The 17,714-nt window shown below is 43.9% G+C and overlaps 1 protein-coding gene across 1 annotated transcript in view; it reads left to right on the forward strand.

Moving 5' to 3' along the window:
* The window catches only part of CHD6 (chromodomain helicase DNA binding protein 6), a 239,720-nt gene that overhangs the window by 195,494 nt on the left and 26,512 nt on the right, over positions 1-17,714 (forward strand). Inside the window, exons 30-33 of the mRNA XM_082271900.1 lie at positions 426-634; positions 2,246-3,703; positions 9,152-9,303; positions 9,649-9,846. Of these exons, the coding sequence (XP_082128026.1) occupies positions 426-634; positions 2,246-3,703; positions 9,152-9,303; positions 9,649-9,846 (2,017 nt within the window). The remainder of the gene's footprint in view (positions 1-425; positions 635-2,245; positions 3,704-9,151; positions 9,304-9,648; positions 9,847-17,714) is intronic.

The raw sequence follows: 17,714 nt of genomic DNA on the forward strand, positions 1-17,714 counted from the left end.
ATTATTGCCTTCCTAAAATCAGAGATTTACCCTCCACATCTTTTCAATGCTTGTCTGCCCTTCAAGTAGCCATCATCTAATTTTTTTTTTTTAACACATTGACACCTTTATTTAAAGTTCCAACCATTACTGAAAAGAGTGGACAGTTCCAGTCTGAGGTTGAAAATTCCATTATTCCTTTAGTGCTGAGTCCTTGTCACTAGCATATGCTCTTTCCGTTGTAGTGGCACTTTCTAAGCATTAAAGAGGAAGGGGTAATTTATTCCAAGGAGCAATTGCATTTTCTTTTTTGGCCTTCAGTTTATTGGTGTAAAATACCACATTTTGGAAAACACTTTTGAAAGCCGATTAGTATCAAATATCCTGTATAATGTCAAAGTGTCTTTCACAGATTAAAGGTACACATCTTCTGTTCAATTTCCCAGGTGGACCAGAAGGGAGCAGGCTGACTTCTATCGAACAGTGTCCTCTTTTGGAGTCCTCTATGATGCAGATAAGAAGTGTTTTGATTGGACACAGTTCCGTGCACTGTCCCGTCTTGATAAGAAGACAGATGAGAGCTTAGAAAAATACTTCCACAGCTTTGTGGCCATGTGCCGAAATGTGTGCCGACTCCCCCTTAGAAAGGATGATGGTAAGAGAAATAAGTCAATATTACTTTTGGTGTAATTTAGCTCTGGCTAAATTAGTGATGAGTGAGAGTAATATGTCAATAGTAAAAGACACTGTCCAATCCCATACTGACTTTAATTTCAGGTAGATGCTGATGGTTGAGCGGAGAGGAAGCTTCATATATCTTAAGGCTGGCCATACATTGTACTCTTTTCCATTCGATTTTTCTAAACCATATAATATGAGGTCAAACCTAAACACTTTCAGTTTGTATACAATCGGGCAGGCTCTTACACTACATAATTGAAAGTAAATCTAAAGGAAATTGAATAAGAACATTTGTATAATGTATGGCCAGTCTTACTCCGGATTGTTATTTGTACTTGAGGCTACTACTGCCTGCTATGACCATTACATATAAGGATTCCCTGTCCCATATTTCCTAATGTTAGATTTTAGTTACGGGGCAGGGGGTTTTAGTTTCTTGCTGATACAGCACAAGGATCTCCATTAGGTAATTCTGATCATTGGAGCCCGGGAAGATGAAAGAAGCCCGCAGGTGGTTCAACCCGCTCCGTTCGTAACCAAAATTTTAAAAGTTTGTTGATTGACCCTTTAATGCTGCATATTAAAGCAAACCTTTGCTTTGAACAGACAAGGACTCACTGCTCGAGGTGGTGTAATTGCCTGATGACTCACAAAGGTGCATGCCCCGGCTCGCCTCTGTGAAAACTTGATAAAGGAAAAGGAATTGGCAGCACTCCGGGTTGAGTCCAAATTTATTGACTGGACATCCAAATAATGACAATCGTGACAAGGTAGACGCGTTTCACACACTGACTGTGTGCTTAATCATTACCAAAATGATTAAGCACACAGTGTGTGAAACGTGCTACCTTGTCACGATTGTCATTATTTGGATGTCCAGTCAATAAATCTGGATTTTGACTCAACCCGGAGTGCTGCCAATTCCTTTTCCTTTATCAAACCTTTGCTTTGCCCATGCAGCTGCCAGTAGCTATGTATAAAAACCTTTGTGTAGTTTGAGTCATTTCAGTTGTAGCTTACACAGGGCTGAATGTTTTCTCCCCACCCCTATATGACAGCATTGGACCCTTCACCAAGCACTATGCTGTCACTTTTGAGAAAGATCTGCATGTACACAGACCTGATCTGAAGAAAAACTGTGAACAAATGGGCATTACTGATTTTAGTGAGTATGCACACAAAATGTTGTAGTTGAGACACAAATAACGGGTCTCCTTCAGGACTTATAATAAAATAACCATGTGGTTCTGCAGATAAAGTGCCCCCAAATACGTGAGACCAATAAGACCTTTGAACTGTATGATCTGTATTTGGGTTTCACAAATAAATAGGCATTATCTATGCCTCCCCGATATTAGTGAGTGTGCACACACATTTGTAGGTGAAATGCAAACAATGGGAGTCTCCTTTAGGGTGTAAAATGAAATAACCCCGTGGTTCTGTGCCCCCAAATATGTGAGATTTTTAGGTTGTGTGACCTGTACTTGGCCTTCAGAAGTTATATTGGGATTTACAATGTGCTTTCTTGAAAGTGCTTTTATTAAAAATTCATATTTAATTACGTGCTGTGCATTTGTTTCTGCAGGCTCTGCTGATCCCTCTATTTACTTAGACCCAATAACGGAAGAACGTGCAGCAAGAACTTTATATCGAATAGAACTTCTTCGCAAAGTTCGAGAACAGGTTCTGAGGCACCCACAGCTTAATGAGCGACTTAAACTATGTAGGCCTAGCCTTTATCTTCCTGTGTGGTGGGAGTGTGGTAAACACGATAGAGACCTTCTAATAGGCACGGCCAAGCATGGGCTAAGTCGTACAGATTACTACATAATGAATGATTCTCAGCTGTCTTTTTTGGATGCCTATAGGAATTACTCTCAGCATAAGAGAAGTGGCAATGAAAATATGTGTTGCCATTACCAGATGGGCTCCAAAATGTATGAACCTGCTACTTGCCACTTGGAGAGGACATTTGATTCTACAAAGGTGGAGACTGAAAATGAGATTAAAATTGAAGCTGTGGAAGAGCCCATCTCAAGGCCTGACTCCAGTCCTAAAAATGGTGGCAATTTCTCCTCCCGAGTTGGCGAGATAATGACCAACAATCATGATGAGTGTTCTTTACCTGGTTCGCTTATCTGCATGATGTATGACAAGAAATCTTGCAACAGCTCTCTTCTTCAAGCCAGCACTAGTGAACAGAGCTCCCTTGCTCAGGAAAGTTTCCTAGGCTTAGAGGAAAAGTCTGAGCCAAATGACTACTCTCTCAATAAGACCAAGGTAGACAACCTATCACAAATTGAGGAGCCTGTTTCTAGAGACTGTTTCCTGGGAACTAGTGAACAGGAGGATCCTTTGGACGGCCAAGAGAGCAACCTGGGCAAACCATTTAACAGCAGTGAAAACCATATCAGCTTGTCAGTAGAGGAAGATGAACAGCAAAGTATTGGACAGAGGGGCACAAAGATTTTAAATGATAACCATTTTTGTACTGATCTCGGCCAAACTGCTGAGCAGTCCCTAGGCCTGGATCTGGAGTTTTTGGACAAAACATTTGAACATTCAACTCTGAGCCCCAGTCTCAATGAGGACAAAGATTGTAGCATATTGAGAGATAGTCCAGACAGTCCAAACTGCAGCCATCTTCCAGTCGAAGAAAAAGAGGAATGGGGAGCCGAGCTGCAAGAAATTAAAGATGACCCCATTGTAAAATGGCAGAAGGAACTCGATGACATGAAGGATCTTCCTTTGGAAGAAACTTCTGAAGAGCACAAAGTAAAGGATTTGAGTGTTCAGAGTGAGGTCTTGGAGCTAGACCAGGATTGTGTTGTTCATCCCTTGGATGGCAAAGACTCCTTGGAGTTGGGACACAAAACTGGTCAAATGCTTTCTGGCCTCCTAAAGCAAAGCACTGGGGAGTTGAGAGCTCCAGTCCCAGACGAAAAACTGGCCGAGGGATCCCCATCTACTTCTGATGGAAATTTAAAAATGGAAGACTGTGAAGTTAAGAAGGAGAATGTGGAGGAGGAATGCACTTGTAAAGGTAAGTAATCAGCAAAGGCTTACTTTCGTTCACAATATGGTATGTTATAAATGCTGACATGCTTTAATCACATAACACATTTGTTTTTTTGTGTAAGTGTATGTGTTTTATGTTGTGGGTCTAGTCATGGCTGCTTTGTAGTATTAAAGCATATGAACATAGTGTTGCACTCAAGGCAGAAATAAGACAGATTTGCTCTGTATCTATTAATACGTCATAAAATGTTTTTTCTGTTTTTTTGTGTGTACCTAAATGTGGTCCTGGTGTCAACCTCTTGCCATCCCATGTGCACCAAAGCTAGAACTAGGTAAGAGGGGTACAGGTAGCCATGGTGACTGGTGGAGAAAGCAGAGTGACAGAGAGATGAGCTGACCAGTCTGCTGCTTCTCCTTTCACTCTCTAATCACAGGCTGGGGAGGGACAAGACTTGTAAGTGTAACTGTACTGCAGCAGAGAAGAATCAGGTTTGTGCTGTGTGACAGATCTCAGGACAGTTATATAGATCCCTTGGCATTGAAAACCGCTCCCTACTTCATCTCTGAATTTAGCGATTTGCCTGGAGTTCAGTTTAAGTGTTTTTGAAGAGTATGGTCCCATACAGTAAATATAAAAATGTAATGGAGTACAGGAAATGTTTTAAATATTGTACAAGTTCAAAAGAATTATTCCTGAAAATGTAATTGGACACAAATAATATTATACAAAATTAATTTGGTGCCATGAGTTGCACAGACTGTTCCTCTTTCAGATAAATAAGATCACCTGATTTGTCATTTCCGGTTATACTCTGGCCATATTTGTCATTGATCCTACTCTGGGCATTCCCTGCCCTACTCGGCAAAATTCCAAATACTTGTTCATATACTTTAACCCTTTCACTGCCAGGCTCTGCGCTCCACTTTCAATTTTTTTTTTTTTTTTAATTTTTCCCTAAATTTTCAAATTTAATAACCCCATACCATACATTTTCTAAAAGCAAAGGGCCAATAGTAAAAGTACTGACAACTCGGCCTTTTGATATTTGCGCAAATGTTTATCAAAACAATATTTTTGTTAAAAATATACTAAAATCAAAATTTAAAAGTCAGCAGCTACAAATACTGTAGCTGCTGACCTAATATTAGGTCACTTGCCTGTTCAGAGATCCCACGGTGTCTTCACCCCAGCCGATTTTTAATTCGACTCTCGGGTGCTGCCACAACCAATTGTTGTAAGGGAGACCGGCAGTGAAACCTTGCATTCACAAAGTGCGCTGCAAGTGGCCCGGCGGCGGGGGAAGGAGGAGGAGGGGCCAAACTTCCTGGTGACTTCGCTGCGGCAAAGTCACCAGGAAGTGGGAGAGGTTACCTGTCAAATCCAGGTAGCAGCTCCCACCCTGAAAGGTGCCAAATATGGCAGCGGAGGGGGGGAGGCAAACTTTCTTCCCTTTTGGGTAGAGCTCCACTTTAAGTTAAACTGAACCGGTTTTCCTTCCCGTGCGTGCACATAGCACATATTTGCTTTGGCACACCTGATAACATTTCTGCCATAAACACATTGATGACCTATAATAAGACGATGTACAGTAAATGTACTGCCTGTGTCCCATCATTTGCTTGTTCTATCTACATCATTGTGAGTGTACTGTTGAATGGCATGGAAACTCATCTTGATGAAGCGGTTTTGTAGCATGTGCATGAATTCATGTTGTGCACTTGCTCTGCAATGCGCTTTGACCCTGGGACTTTTTTTTTTTTCTTCTCTTTTGTGTGTACGCACCAGAAGACGCCACAAATTATGGCAGAGCTTGGATATGGAAGGCAGAACCTGCAGGTTAGAATCCATTCTGCTGGGCATAGGATAAAGGTTGAGTTAAAATTATGTCTAACATTAAGACATATTTTTTGCTTTGGATAGTGTGGGAACCTGTCAGGTTTGTATTGCAGTCTACGTCCCTGATGGGGAGATACACCCTCTGTTTGTCCCGTTGGCCATTTTCATTGGGATAAAAAGTGATGGAAAGTCCAAAATATTACAGCTGTCACTGGAAATCTTCCAATATGGATACTTGTTCCAAAACTGTCCAAGAGGGGATTTTCTCTTCCTTTGTCAAACACCATGGACACAGCCAAGAACTGCACAGGCATCAGGATTTTCATGATTGTGTCATCTCTAAATCAGCATTTCATTAGAGGAAGTAGATACTGATCCTGAATGAGCCTGGACAAAGGTGGCTCCAGCCTTCGCAGATGATGGTACCTGATGCTTGGTCTACTTTAATTACTATACACATGGCTTGTTTTTTTTGTTTTTACTGTGGGAGTGTACACAAAATAAGAAAAGCCAGCAATGTGTCTTGCCCATGTGGTTGCACATTTATTTGTGTTTTATATAATGGTATTTCTCGACCAGGGTGCCATTTGGATTCCCTCGGGGTGCCACAAACACCAGACGTAGTTTGCTCTGAATCAACTTCATGAGTTGCTTTGGTGCAGACTGGGCTGGTTGGCCCTCCAGTACCATAACAACTAATGATGCCCTAGAGCGGGACGCACTGCATCATTCATCCCTATGGAGTTAGCAGTCAACTCACCCTAATGGTGGCAACGTGTGACGCTTATCCAGCAGACAGTATGCAGGGCTATCCTCATCATTCAGGAGGGGATGGATGTCCACTCCTCCAAACCTGCTCTGCCTCCGGCTCTCTGCCTCGCTACTGGAGCAAAAAGGTAGGGCTGTGATGTGAATAAGGGGTCCTGTGATTGGGGCCTCTGAAATCAGGGGACTCTGATGATATGTAAGGACTCTGCAATGGAGATAAATTTGTTTTTTTTACATTTTAGACTTGGATGTTTTGGGATTTGAAAAAAGGTTGAGAAACGTCATTGTATACTACTGACCCATTTCACCAGCAATCTCCTCCTAAAATAAATCTGTTGTCCCTAAAGCCAGCCATAGATGGAGCGATTTTTTTCTTTTTTGTCATCACATGTTAAAGAAAAGCAAATCGCTCAATCCCTCCCACAGAGCTGTTGTGTTCTCAGGGCGGGGGGAGCCGTCCTGCCCAGGAGAACACACATTGATTCTTGCTAGTGGCTATAGCCGCTGACAATAATCACATGAAAAATCTGACAGGCTGGTTGTACCCAAGTTGATCGATCGATCAATCAATCAACTTGGGCACATTCAACCTGCCAATACATGGTTTGAATCTCGGCCAGTCCCAGCTGAGCCAGCCAAGATTCAAACCGTCTATGGATGGCTTTGGGATGGCCATAGATGACTACAGGTGTAACAAGAATATAGCAGCTGAGAAAGTAGAGCACCCTAGTATTGTTCCTGTGAATTAATACATTGGTGTTGCTTGGCCACCTCAGCCAATCTCATTGCTACTTTTTTAGGGGAGGTTTTGAACAACTGGTATCCTTAAAATTATTGGTGTTGGTAAAATCTGAGTTTGTCATTTAGACATGCTGGTGCTTTCATTTCTGGGTTAAACCAAACCTGTTGCTTTGCCCTGAGCAGACATAGGAAATATGTAATGTATAAGAGTTAAATCTTGAACCTCGGTCCTGCAAGGGAACCCTTCTAGCCATTGTACCACCAGGCAGCTCCCAATATGTAATGAAATCTCGTACTTCGAGTCACACTATATTGGATTTAAAGTATAACAGTGGGCAAAGAATAGAGGCTGAGGGGAGGTTTCATTATACTTGGGCTTAAACTTTGCGTTGCCAGGCATTCTACTGATGTTCTGCCAGCATGTCAGAGGATTACGAATAGATCATTATTAAATATGTATTTGCCTGGCACAACTATTGCAACAGGCTTTTAGACCGGGGAATTAAAGAATATGTAAACTAAATTCTTAAAATATCATATAGGTTTTAACATGACAAGATATTAAAAGGGAAGTTCAGGGTTTTGAAAAAACAAACATTTGTAATCACCTATGTTGATGCAGCGTCAGATGCTGCATCTGTCCCCTGCTAGCTCTTTAGTGAGAACTGATCGATCAAACACAGCTGATCGCTCAGTTTTCCCCCTCCGCTCTGAGCAGAGAGCCAGGACTGTCAGTCAGCAGCTCTTTGTTCTCTCCTCCAGTGCTCAGTAGAGCGCTGTGCTGTGGAGGGGGCAGGATGGGCTGGCTCAGGCTCTCAGTGGATCACTAAGAGGCTGAGCCAGGTGCCCATCCAGGGTTCTGGTCAGATACTGACCATATGGTCGGGATCCTTTCAGATCCTGGAGCGGCTCTGTGACATCAGCTGATGCGCTGTCAGCTAAAAACGGATCGCAGGAGTGCAGAACGAAACGCACTCCTGTGTTCCATTGGATAGGTACAGCTAAACAAGCTTTGGCTATACTCCTTTTAAGACTTTTTTTTCCCATTCGGGACTTTTATATAGTGAGCTTATACTCTGTATAGTATAACAGACTACATAAATATAGCAAAAGGCAAAAGTTTATCATTTAAAAAAAAAAAAAAGAAAGTCTATATTATGTTGCGTTAACATGGAACTGAGTACTGAGCTGAAACTTGATATTCGAAAACCCCAATATGGCCTTTAAGAGCTATACGTTTTAACATGTTTATTCTGTAATAATGTATATTATTTTTTTAAATAATAATTTTCATATTTTTAAATCTGCAGCTTTCATTAAAATATATGGTAATCCTGTCATAGGGTGACAAAGCTCTGTGCCCAACTCCCAGTGGTACTGCTTCATTGTTGCCCTGTTCATCAGTGGTGGAAATATTATGTGGCCTTAAAGGCGCACATTTTGTAGGCATGGTCACTGTGATCACTTTAAGGAAACTGGTCCAGAGCAGTGCCTAGTACACACGATGAGAATATCAGATGTATGATCGTCCGTTTTTAATTTTATTTATTTATTTTTTTGCCTGCTAGTCTCATATTGAAAATGAGTAGGTTACTAAAGTTACAGAAATTCTCGTAAGTCAATACAACTTCCCATCTTGGTCACTTGATTTTTTTACAGGCCAATACTGTGCTGATTGAACTAAAATCAATTGTTCTGTTATTGCACGAGAAAAATCTCCCTGCTTGTCCCTCCAGGTAATTCCGCATGAACTGCCGTTATCGGCTCTCGAAAGCTGTGTACTAATGCTCAGATTATCGGACAATTGCTCTGAAAGTGGTATTTTTCATCCGATTCATGTGTACTAGGCATAATGTGCAGCTGCATCTAGTACAAGTTTATTTAAACAGCAAGTGGCTGAATCAGGCTGTAGGAAATCAGCAGAGCTAAGACGCAGCAAAGCATGAAAAATGGTGAAAACTAACCCAAAAAATAGGTATTGTTTATGGTACTTCTACCTTCAAATTATAAGTCCAGTTAGGATGTTCAACTTACTTAGGGTCATTGAATAATGTTAAATTCCTGTTTCTCCCTACTTCCTCCACTCTGAGTTTTCTTTTTAAAATGTTTCCATCCTGTCTTTTGTAGAGCTTCTTGATAAATATCCTGAGGAAGAGGTAAAAAGCTGCTCGATATCCACTGCGAGGGAAGTGGCACAGGACTTCCATGATGGCCGAGCACCTACGATTGCTCAGCTTCTGCAGGAAAAAACACTATATTCCTTCTCTGAGTGGCCCAAGGTGTTTAAGCCAAAGTTTTCTTTAGTTTTCTCTGTTTACCTTTTAGAAAATTCATATTCTAGTAATATTACTTATAATGAGACGTTATCCTTTTGTATCATTGCTGGCATAGTTTTTCTCTTGAGTTTTAAAAGTGAAAGTCTCAACTGGTGCTAAATTGTATATTCTTTGAATTTGGTAATTAGTTTCTAAGTAAGCATAGTGATTATTTTTTTAACGCAAAATGTAATGTTTTTGGTCTGTGTTAGTATTTTATAGTATATATTTCTAGAAGTCGTCTAACTTGCTTTAAAACTCAATATAAAATAACTTAATTATAATTTGCCATGTGCTCTCACTTTGTAGGATCGAGTGATTATTAACCGAATTGACAACATTTGCCACTCGGTTCTGAAGGGGAAGTGGCCATCCTCGAGCCAGCAGTTTGAAGCACAGTGCATGGTACCGTCAGTGTTACACAGCAATCCACCAGTAAGGAGCAGCTACAGCACTTCAGAAGCACAAAGTTACAGCAATGGCTCCCCCAGCTCACATGTACACAAGGCAAGTTTACTGTAAAAAGACTATACACAACTAATAGGGGTGGCATTTAAAAGCTAGGTGCAGTTTGAAGTGTTATGCAGTCGATGAAATCTGGTGTGGCAGTTTGTATGTTTGGATGGTTTCCTGCTCTGTGGGCGCTTTTTTATTTGAAACACCATGGGGTTGATTTGCTAAAGGCAAATATTCTGTGCACTTGCTCCAGAGCTTAGACTGGGTCCTTTCACATGGGCTGTTCGATAGGTTCGCCTGTCAGTTTTTCAGGCGGATCTGATCAGACTTCATTGTCCTCTATGGAGCGGCAGATGTCAGCGAACACATGTCCGCTGACACCCGCTGCCATCTGATCTGGTCCTGCCCACAAAAGACAGATGGTGGCCCTATTTTCCATCTGTTTCATCAGATCAGATGGAAATAGACAGGCTGTCCGTTTCCATCCAATTTCCCCATACAGAAGAGCTGGACTGTGTCAGTGTCCACTCTGCACTGCGTAGCAGACATGGACCTGTCAACCGCCTGCTCAGCGGAGATCGGAGATCAGTGAAGCGACCGCCATTACCAACATACCCCCCCCCCCCCCCGCCGCCGCGCTGGAATCTGCTACACGGAGGCGTCCATGTGAAAGGGGCCTAAATGAGGTAAGGCTTTACTTTGCGAAGAATTCTCAATCACATGCAAGGAAAATAAAAAGTAAAACATTTTTGCTTGTACATAGTTGGATGATAGAAATCAGCAGAGCTTCCCCTCCGATCTAGAGCAACTGAACTTGCAGTACACTGTATATATGCCTTTAGTAAATCAACCTCCATGATTTATCAACCCAATGATGTAAACCAAAATGAGCAAAAAGTTCTGTTGCTTACAAGTGGCCCATTAAAGGTAAACCCTCTTTAATTTTCAAATGACTTATTTAGCTGGAGGACACTGTGATTTATAACACAGTTTCCTTTTAAAGAAGAACTATTACTAGGGTATTATCTGTATGTATCATATAGTCTCCAGACACAGCATTGGGGAGGGGGGGTCAGGTTGGGGAGTTGAGGTGGTTATAAATTTTCCCGATAGAAGGAAATCAGGATTTCTCTTTCGTTCACTGACATACACAGCTCCATGTCTTCTAGACCAGTGGTCCTCAACCCTGGCCCTCAGGGCCCACTAACAGGCCAGGTTTGCAAGATAACTGAAATACATCCCAGGTGATATCATTTGCTGCTCAGTGATTGCAGTATTATAGTCTGCACCTCCCCAAGATAATACTTAAAATCTGGCCTGTTAGTGGGCCCTGAGGACCGGAGTTGAGGACCACTGTTCTAGACCATTGGGCTTTATGCTGCTCTTACTAGGAGTAGGACTAGGCGGAAACCTTTTTGGTTACCCCCCTGAGGCAGTCCCTGAGGGTATACCATCACTTCCTGCAGTTTTTTTCTGCCTAGTCAGGAGTAAGGACCTGGCTCTCTTCTGGGATTTGCGGTCCTGGCATTTTTTCCTTTAAAATTAAATTTTTTTCTTTACATGGAATTTTTTCCTTTTTTTATTTTTTTTTTTCGTGTGTAACTACAATCAACAGCTGGACTGGATATCCTAAATTCTTATGGTCCTCCCAGTCTGGCCTACGAGCATGACCCAACAATTGGCTCCGCGCTAGGTTGGCCGCGACATAGCCCCACTGGACGGGGGCTGGCTGGCGAGTGAAATACCTGGTCGCGTAGCCCTGGTCATGACAGCAGTTACAATCAGAGTCGCAGCATACCTCAGGCCGCAGCACCCCTATTCCAAGATGGTGCGGCTGACTGCTGGGAGTAGTGCCCGCCCGGTGCTGTGGTGTGGTGAGTAGTACGGAATTGCTGGGGTGTTTGCGGGCCCTCCCAGGGGATGGTAGGCCCCCTCCTGTGTCCCCTCTCCCCCTCATGTTCTTTCCCCCACCTCCACAGCGGGGTTCCCCCTGCGTACGTTCGGGTGGACACTAAATTGTCAGAAATCGGCACTGACTCCATCCACCAAGCTGGACTACTTGGGTCTTACGCTGTACTCAGCGTCAGCCCGGGTGTTTCCCCCTCAGACAAACCTTCTGAAGCTACAGGATGCAGTTCGGCTCCTTTTGTCCAACCATCGGTCATCGCTCGGGACTTGCATGCTAGTGTTGGGTCTGATGGTTTCCACCTTCAAGGCGGTTCCGTTTGCGCAGTTCCATACCAAACCTCTGCAAAGGGAGATTCTGACCAAATGGAACAAGAACCCGCTGTCTTTGGACAATTTGATCCTGTTGAGTCAGGGTTCGAGGGAGTCTCTGCTATGGTAGCTCTGCTCCCCGGCCCTTGGTCTGTTAAAATCCTTTCTTCCCCTGTATTGGACTGTGATCACTACGGATGCCAGTCTGTCCTGATGGGGAGGTGTCTTGGGATTGTACTCAGCCCAATGTGTTTGGACTCGAGAGGAGTCCAGGCTGCCGATCAACATCCTGGAAATTTGAGTGATTAGACTTTGTCTCTCTTAATGGACGGATCGTCTGCAGGGACGCCTTGTGCAAATAAAATCGGACAATGCTACGGCTGTGGCATATGTCAATCATCAAGGGGGCACAAGAGTGCCCCGACGGCCCGGGAAGTGGCCGGTATCTTGAGGTATATGTTCCAGCCCTCTCTGCTGTGCACATTCCGGGGGGGTAGAAAATTGGCAAGTGGACTATCTCAGTTGGCAGGCGTTGGATCCGGGAGAATGGTCTCTTCGTCTGGAGGTGTTTCATCAATTGTGATTTTGGGGAGGGACCCCCAATGTGGACCTGCTGGCCTCCCGTCTCAACAGGGAGGTGCAGAGGTTCGTGTCAAGGTCTCAGGATCCTCTTTCCAACGCTGTAGACATCCTGGTGGCCCTTGGGGTCAGTATCGTCTGATTTATTCCTTTCCTCCAATACAACTTATTTCGAGACTGCTACTTAGAATTTAGGTAGAAGGGATTCCAGTCATTCTGGTGGCACCAGACTGGCCTCACCTGTCTTGGTACACAGGCCTGCTAAGGCTGCTAGCAGGCTTCCCTTGGAAACTTCCTCTCAGGGAAGACCTTCTGTCTCAGGGACCAATCTTCCATCCTGCTTTACAGTCGCTGGCTTTAAAGGCTTGGCTATTGAAAGTCAGGTGCTGAAGGACAGAGGGCTGTCAGAGTCAGTGATTCCTACACTGTTGAAAGCTAGGAAATCTACTTCCAGGAAGGTTTATCATCGAGTTTGTCGAGTTTGGAAGGCGTACATTACTTGGTGTGAGTCTCGGGGGGTTTCTCCCTGTTACTTTTCTGTGTCTGTTGGAGTTTCTACAACTTAGTGTAGATAAACGTTTGGCTCTGGGCACCATCAAGGGCAAGAATTCCGTTTTGGCCATATTTTTCCAATGGCAGTTGGGGGCGAAGTCCTTGGTTCACACTTTTGTGCAGGGAGTTCACCATCTGGCTCCGCAGGTGAGATCCCTGGTTCCTCCGTGGGACCTCAATTTGGTACAGTCAGTGCTTCAAAAGCTTCCCGTTAAAAATATTCAAAACTTCCTCTGCTCACTCTGTCGCAGAAGGTGGCCTTCTTCCGCACGCAGGCTGTCAGAGTTGGCTGTATTATTCTGTCGGTCGCCTTACCTGGTGATTCATAGGGACAAAATGGTGTTGCGACCCTGTCAGGCGTTCCTTCCCAAGGTTGTTTTGGGGTTTCATTTGAATGAAGATATTGTGTTCCTGTCCCTATGTCCTAAGCCGAAACATCCTAAGGAAATTTCTTTACATTCCTTGGATGTGGTTTGGGCGATTTGGGTGTACCTGGCTGTGACTGAACCAATTAAAAATCAGATTGTTTGTTTGTTCTTACTGATGGAACTCTTAAGGGGCAGGCTGTATCTGCTGTGACCATTTCCAGGGGGATCAGGCAGACAGGGGTGCAGGCCTATTCCATTAAGGGTCAGGTTCCTCCTTTCCCTGTTAAAGCGCATTCTACGAGGGCGCTTAGTGCTTCCTGGGCTTTCCGTCATCCGATGTCAGTGGTTCAGGTGTGCAATGCGGTTACGTGGTTGTCTGTACACACATTCACAAAGTTTTATAAGGTGGATGTACTTGCATCTTCGGTTGCGGCGTTTGGCCGCAAAGTTTTGCAGGCTGCTGTTGCAGAGACTTCTGCTTCTTGAGGGTGTAATTTTTTTCCTGGTGGTGAGCTCCAGTTGTTACTAGTTGAGCTCCTGTTTTTACCTGGTTGCTCCTGTTTTTACCTGGTTGGCTATGTTTAGCCTTGTAGGGAATTCTATATATTGTCGTGTTTTTCCCACCCCTCATATTGATACTGTTTTGGGACATCCCAATGGTCTAGAACAGTGGTTCTCAACTCCGGTCCTCGGGACCCACCAACAGGCCAGGTTTGCAAGATAACTAAATTACATCACAGGTGATCTCATTTGCTGCTCAGTGATTGCAGTATTCTAGTCTGCATCCCCCAAGGTAATACTTAAAATCTGGCCTGTTAATGGGTCCCGAGGACCGGAATTGAGAACCACTGGTCTAGAAGACATGGAGCTGTGTCCATCAGTGAACGAAAGAGAAAAATGGATTTTTGTCTTACCGTAAAATCCTTTTCTCTGAGGTTCTCTGACGGACACAGCACCCGCCCCTCTGTTGGGTTGAGTTATGTGTTCTTCTAACACTTCGTGTTACAAACTGCCTATAGCAGGAAGTGACGGTATACCCTCTGGGACTGCCTCAGTGGCGTAACCAAAAATGTTTAAGCCTAGTCCTACTCCTTGAGAGAGCAGCATAAAGCCCAGTGGTCTAGAAAACATGGAGGCGTGTCTGTCTGTCAGTGAACCTCAGAGAAAAGTATTTACTGTAAGACAAAAAAATGGATTTTTAAAACAGTTACCTGTAAAATACATTTCTTGAAATACATCACGGGACACAAAGCCATTAATCATAACTTATGGGTTATATAGCCACCTACAGGTGAAGGACACTGGCAATCAATCAGAAAGGATGTCCCCCTATATAACCCCTCCCACACAGGAAGTACCTCAGTTCTGTTGCAAGCAATAAAGGCCCCATAGAAGAGGGGAGGGACCTCTGTGTCCTGTGATGTACTTCAAAAAATGGATTTTACAGGCAAGTCTGTATTTAAAAAATCTATTTTTCTTTTCGTACATCAGAGGACACAGAGCCATAAACCATAACATATGGGATGTCCCAAAGCAATGCACCTGATGGGAGGGGGGACACCATAAAATACCGCCATCCGACCACAAAAAGGATTACCCTGCTGCCTGCAGAACACTGCGGCCAAATGCAGATTCCTCCTGGGTCCCAAAATATAATCGATAAAAACGAGTGAACGTATGCACCAACGACCAGGTCGTGGCTTCGCAAATCCGAGCCATAGAGACTTGATGGCAATGTGCCCAAGAGGCACCTACTCCTCTGGTAGAATGTGCCTTTACAGGAAAAGGGTGGAAACTTCCCTTCTAAATCATACGCCTGGGTAATAACCTGGCGAATCCAATGAGAAATCGTAGACTTAGATGCTGCCAACCCCTTCCTGGGCCCTTCTGGCAGCACAAACAAGCTCTCGGTTTTACGAATCCAAGCTGCTCTCCAAGTAAAACTTAAGTGCACGCATTACATCAAGAGAATGCAATACTTTTCCTCCTCTGAGTGAGGATCTGGAAAAAAGGAAGGTAGTATAATGTCCTGATTCAAATGAAAGGTGGACACCACCTTGGGCAAAAATCCTGGGTGTGGATGTAGAATCACCCTATCTTGAGGAAAAATCAAGAATGGCTCTTTACAAGAAAGAGCTGCTCGTTTAGATTCCCTTCTAGCCAAAGTTATCGCAATCAAAGAGACCAGTTTTCTGGTCAAAAAACCAGGGGAACCTGCCCCAGAGATTCAAAAGGCTGTTTTTGTAAAACTGGCAGCACTAAATTTAATTCCCAAGGACACAATGGTGGCTTCACAGGCGGAAGCAAATGTAACATTCCCCGAATGAAGGTCTGAACCAATGAATGGGAAGCGATCGGTTCTTGGAAGAAAACCAATAAGGCTGAAATTTGCCCTTTAAAAGTGTTCAAAGCTAATTTCAGATCTACCCCTGCTTGAAGGAAAGCTGGAATTCTCTCTGATTTATTTGCGGGGATGCCATTTCCTGGCTTCACACCAGGCATTGTAGGATTTCCAGACTCTGTAATAAATGTTTCTAGAGAATGGTTTCCTAGCATTTATCAGCATATAAAATGCAGGGCCAGATACACCCTGCTCCTTCAAGATTAAGGCTTCAATAGCCAAGATGTCAAAGTTAGAGACTGTACAGCAGGGTGGAATATCGGAACTTGAGAGAGTAGGTCCAGACGCAGTGGAAGAGCCCAAGGCCTAGTCACTGCCAACCTTTGGATTTAGGCATACCAAACCCTCCTCGGTCATGCTGAAGCTACCAGGATTACTGGTTTCCCCTCTAGCTGGATCCTGTGCAACAGACGCGGTATCAGCTGCACCGGAGGCAAGGCATAAATTAGGGAATACTCCTCCCAAGGAGTCACCAAAGCCTCCACTCCGGCTGCGAGTGGATCCCTGGTCCTGGACACAAATCTCTTCAACTTTTTGTTGAACCTGGATGCCAACAGACCTACATCTGGGACCCCCCAGCATAGACAGATTGATTGAAAAATCTCGGGATGTAAGGACCATTCCCCCGAAAACATCAGACGGCTCAAAAAATCTGCCTGCCAGTTTTCTATTCCTGGAATAAAAACTGCTGTCAGGCATGGCACAAACTTCTCTGCCCAGGATAGAATGATATCCACCTCTTTCTGGGGTGACTGACTCTTTGTGCCTCCTTGATGGTTGATATAAGCCACCGCCGGATTGCACCCTGACAGGGTGACCCCTGAAGTCTGGGCGTTCATTATTTCAAAGCCCGACTGACTGCTCGGATTTCCAGAATGTTGATGGGGAGACCTCTCTCTCTACCCAAGACCATTTCCCCTGGACAGTGGCTTTCTCCAGAACCGCTCCCCAGCCGGAGAGACTGGCATGTGTGTAGTCACCACTTTCCAGGTCACTGGAAAAGGTTTTCCCCTTCTTCTCCAGATTTCTGGTCAAAAACCACCTGTTCAGACTCTGACATACTCTGGGTACCAGAGACATGGACCAGTCCAGAGACTGAACCCTTCCGGTCCATGTTGTTCTGTAAGGGTCTGGCATGGAATTGAGCATAGGGAATTATTATTATGCCGGTTATTTAGGATCATGTTCTTTATGGTCTTGTGAAGTCTGCTTTTTTGGTGAGTGCAATTCTTAAGGGGAGAGGATTCCACAAGGTGTGGTGACGGCTTATACATACTGCTTCAGCATCCTGCATCTGTGTTTTCACCATTTAGTGGCTTCTTATCCATTATCTCTTTGTTCATGATATGGACTATTTTCTTGCATGGACTTATTATTGGATGGTCATTTAATCGGCGCTGCTAATGCTGATTTCTCTTTGGGTGATTTAGCATTTTGGTGTACTAGAGCATAGGGAATTGCCTCAAATGCGGACACCATCTTCCCCAGTAACAACATGCAAAGATGTATAGAAGGATATCTCAGCCTTACTACGGACTGAACCAGATCCTTCAGGTCTGTGGCCTTTCTTGTTGGCAAGAATATCTTTGCATGTACTGTGTCCACAAGAAGACCCAGATATTCCAGACGCTGGATCATCTTTAATGCTGACTTTGCCAAGTTCAGTATCCAACCCAAACTTTCCAAGAACTGTACTGTCTGGAGGAAATTTCAGCTTTGAGCCGAAGCCGATCGATCTCTTTGTAATAGATTGTCCAGATATCCTTTTACAGATATCCCTCGGGATTGGCTTAGAACAGCCA

This window comes from Pelophylax lessonae (genome assembly GCF_965119305.1).
Source record: "Pelophylax lessonae genome assembly, chromosome: 11".
Lineage (NCBI taxonomy): Eukaryota > Metazoa > Chordata > Amphibia > Anura > Ranidae > Pelophylax > Pelophylax lessonae.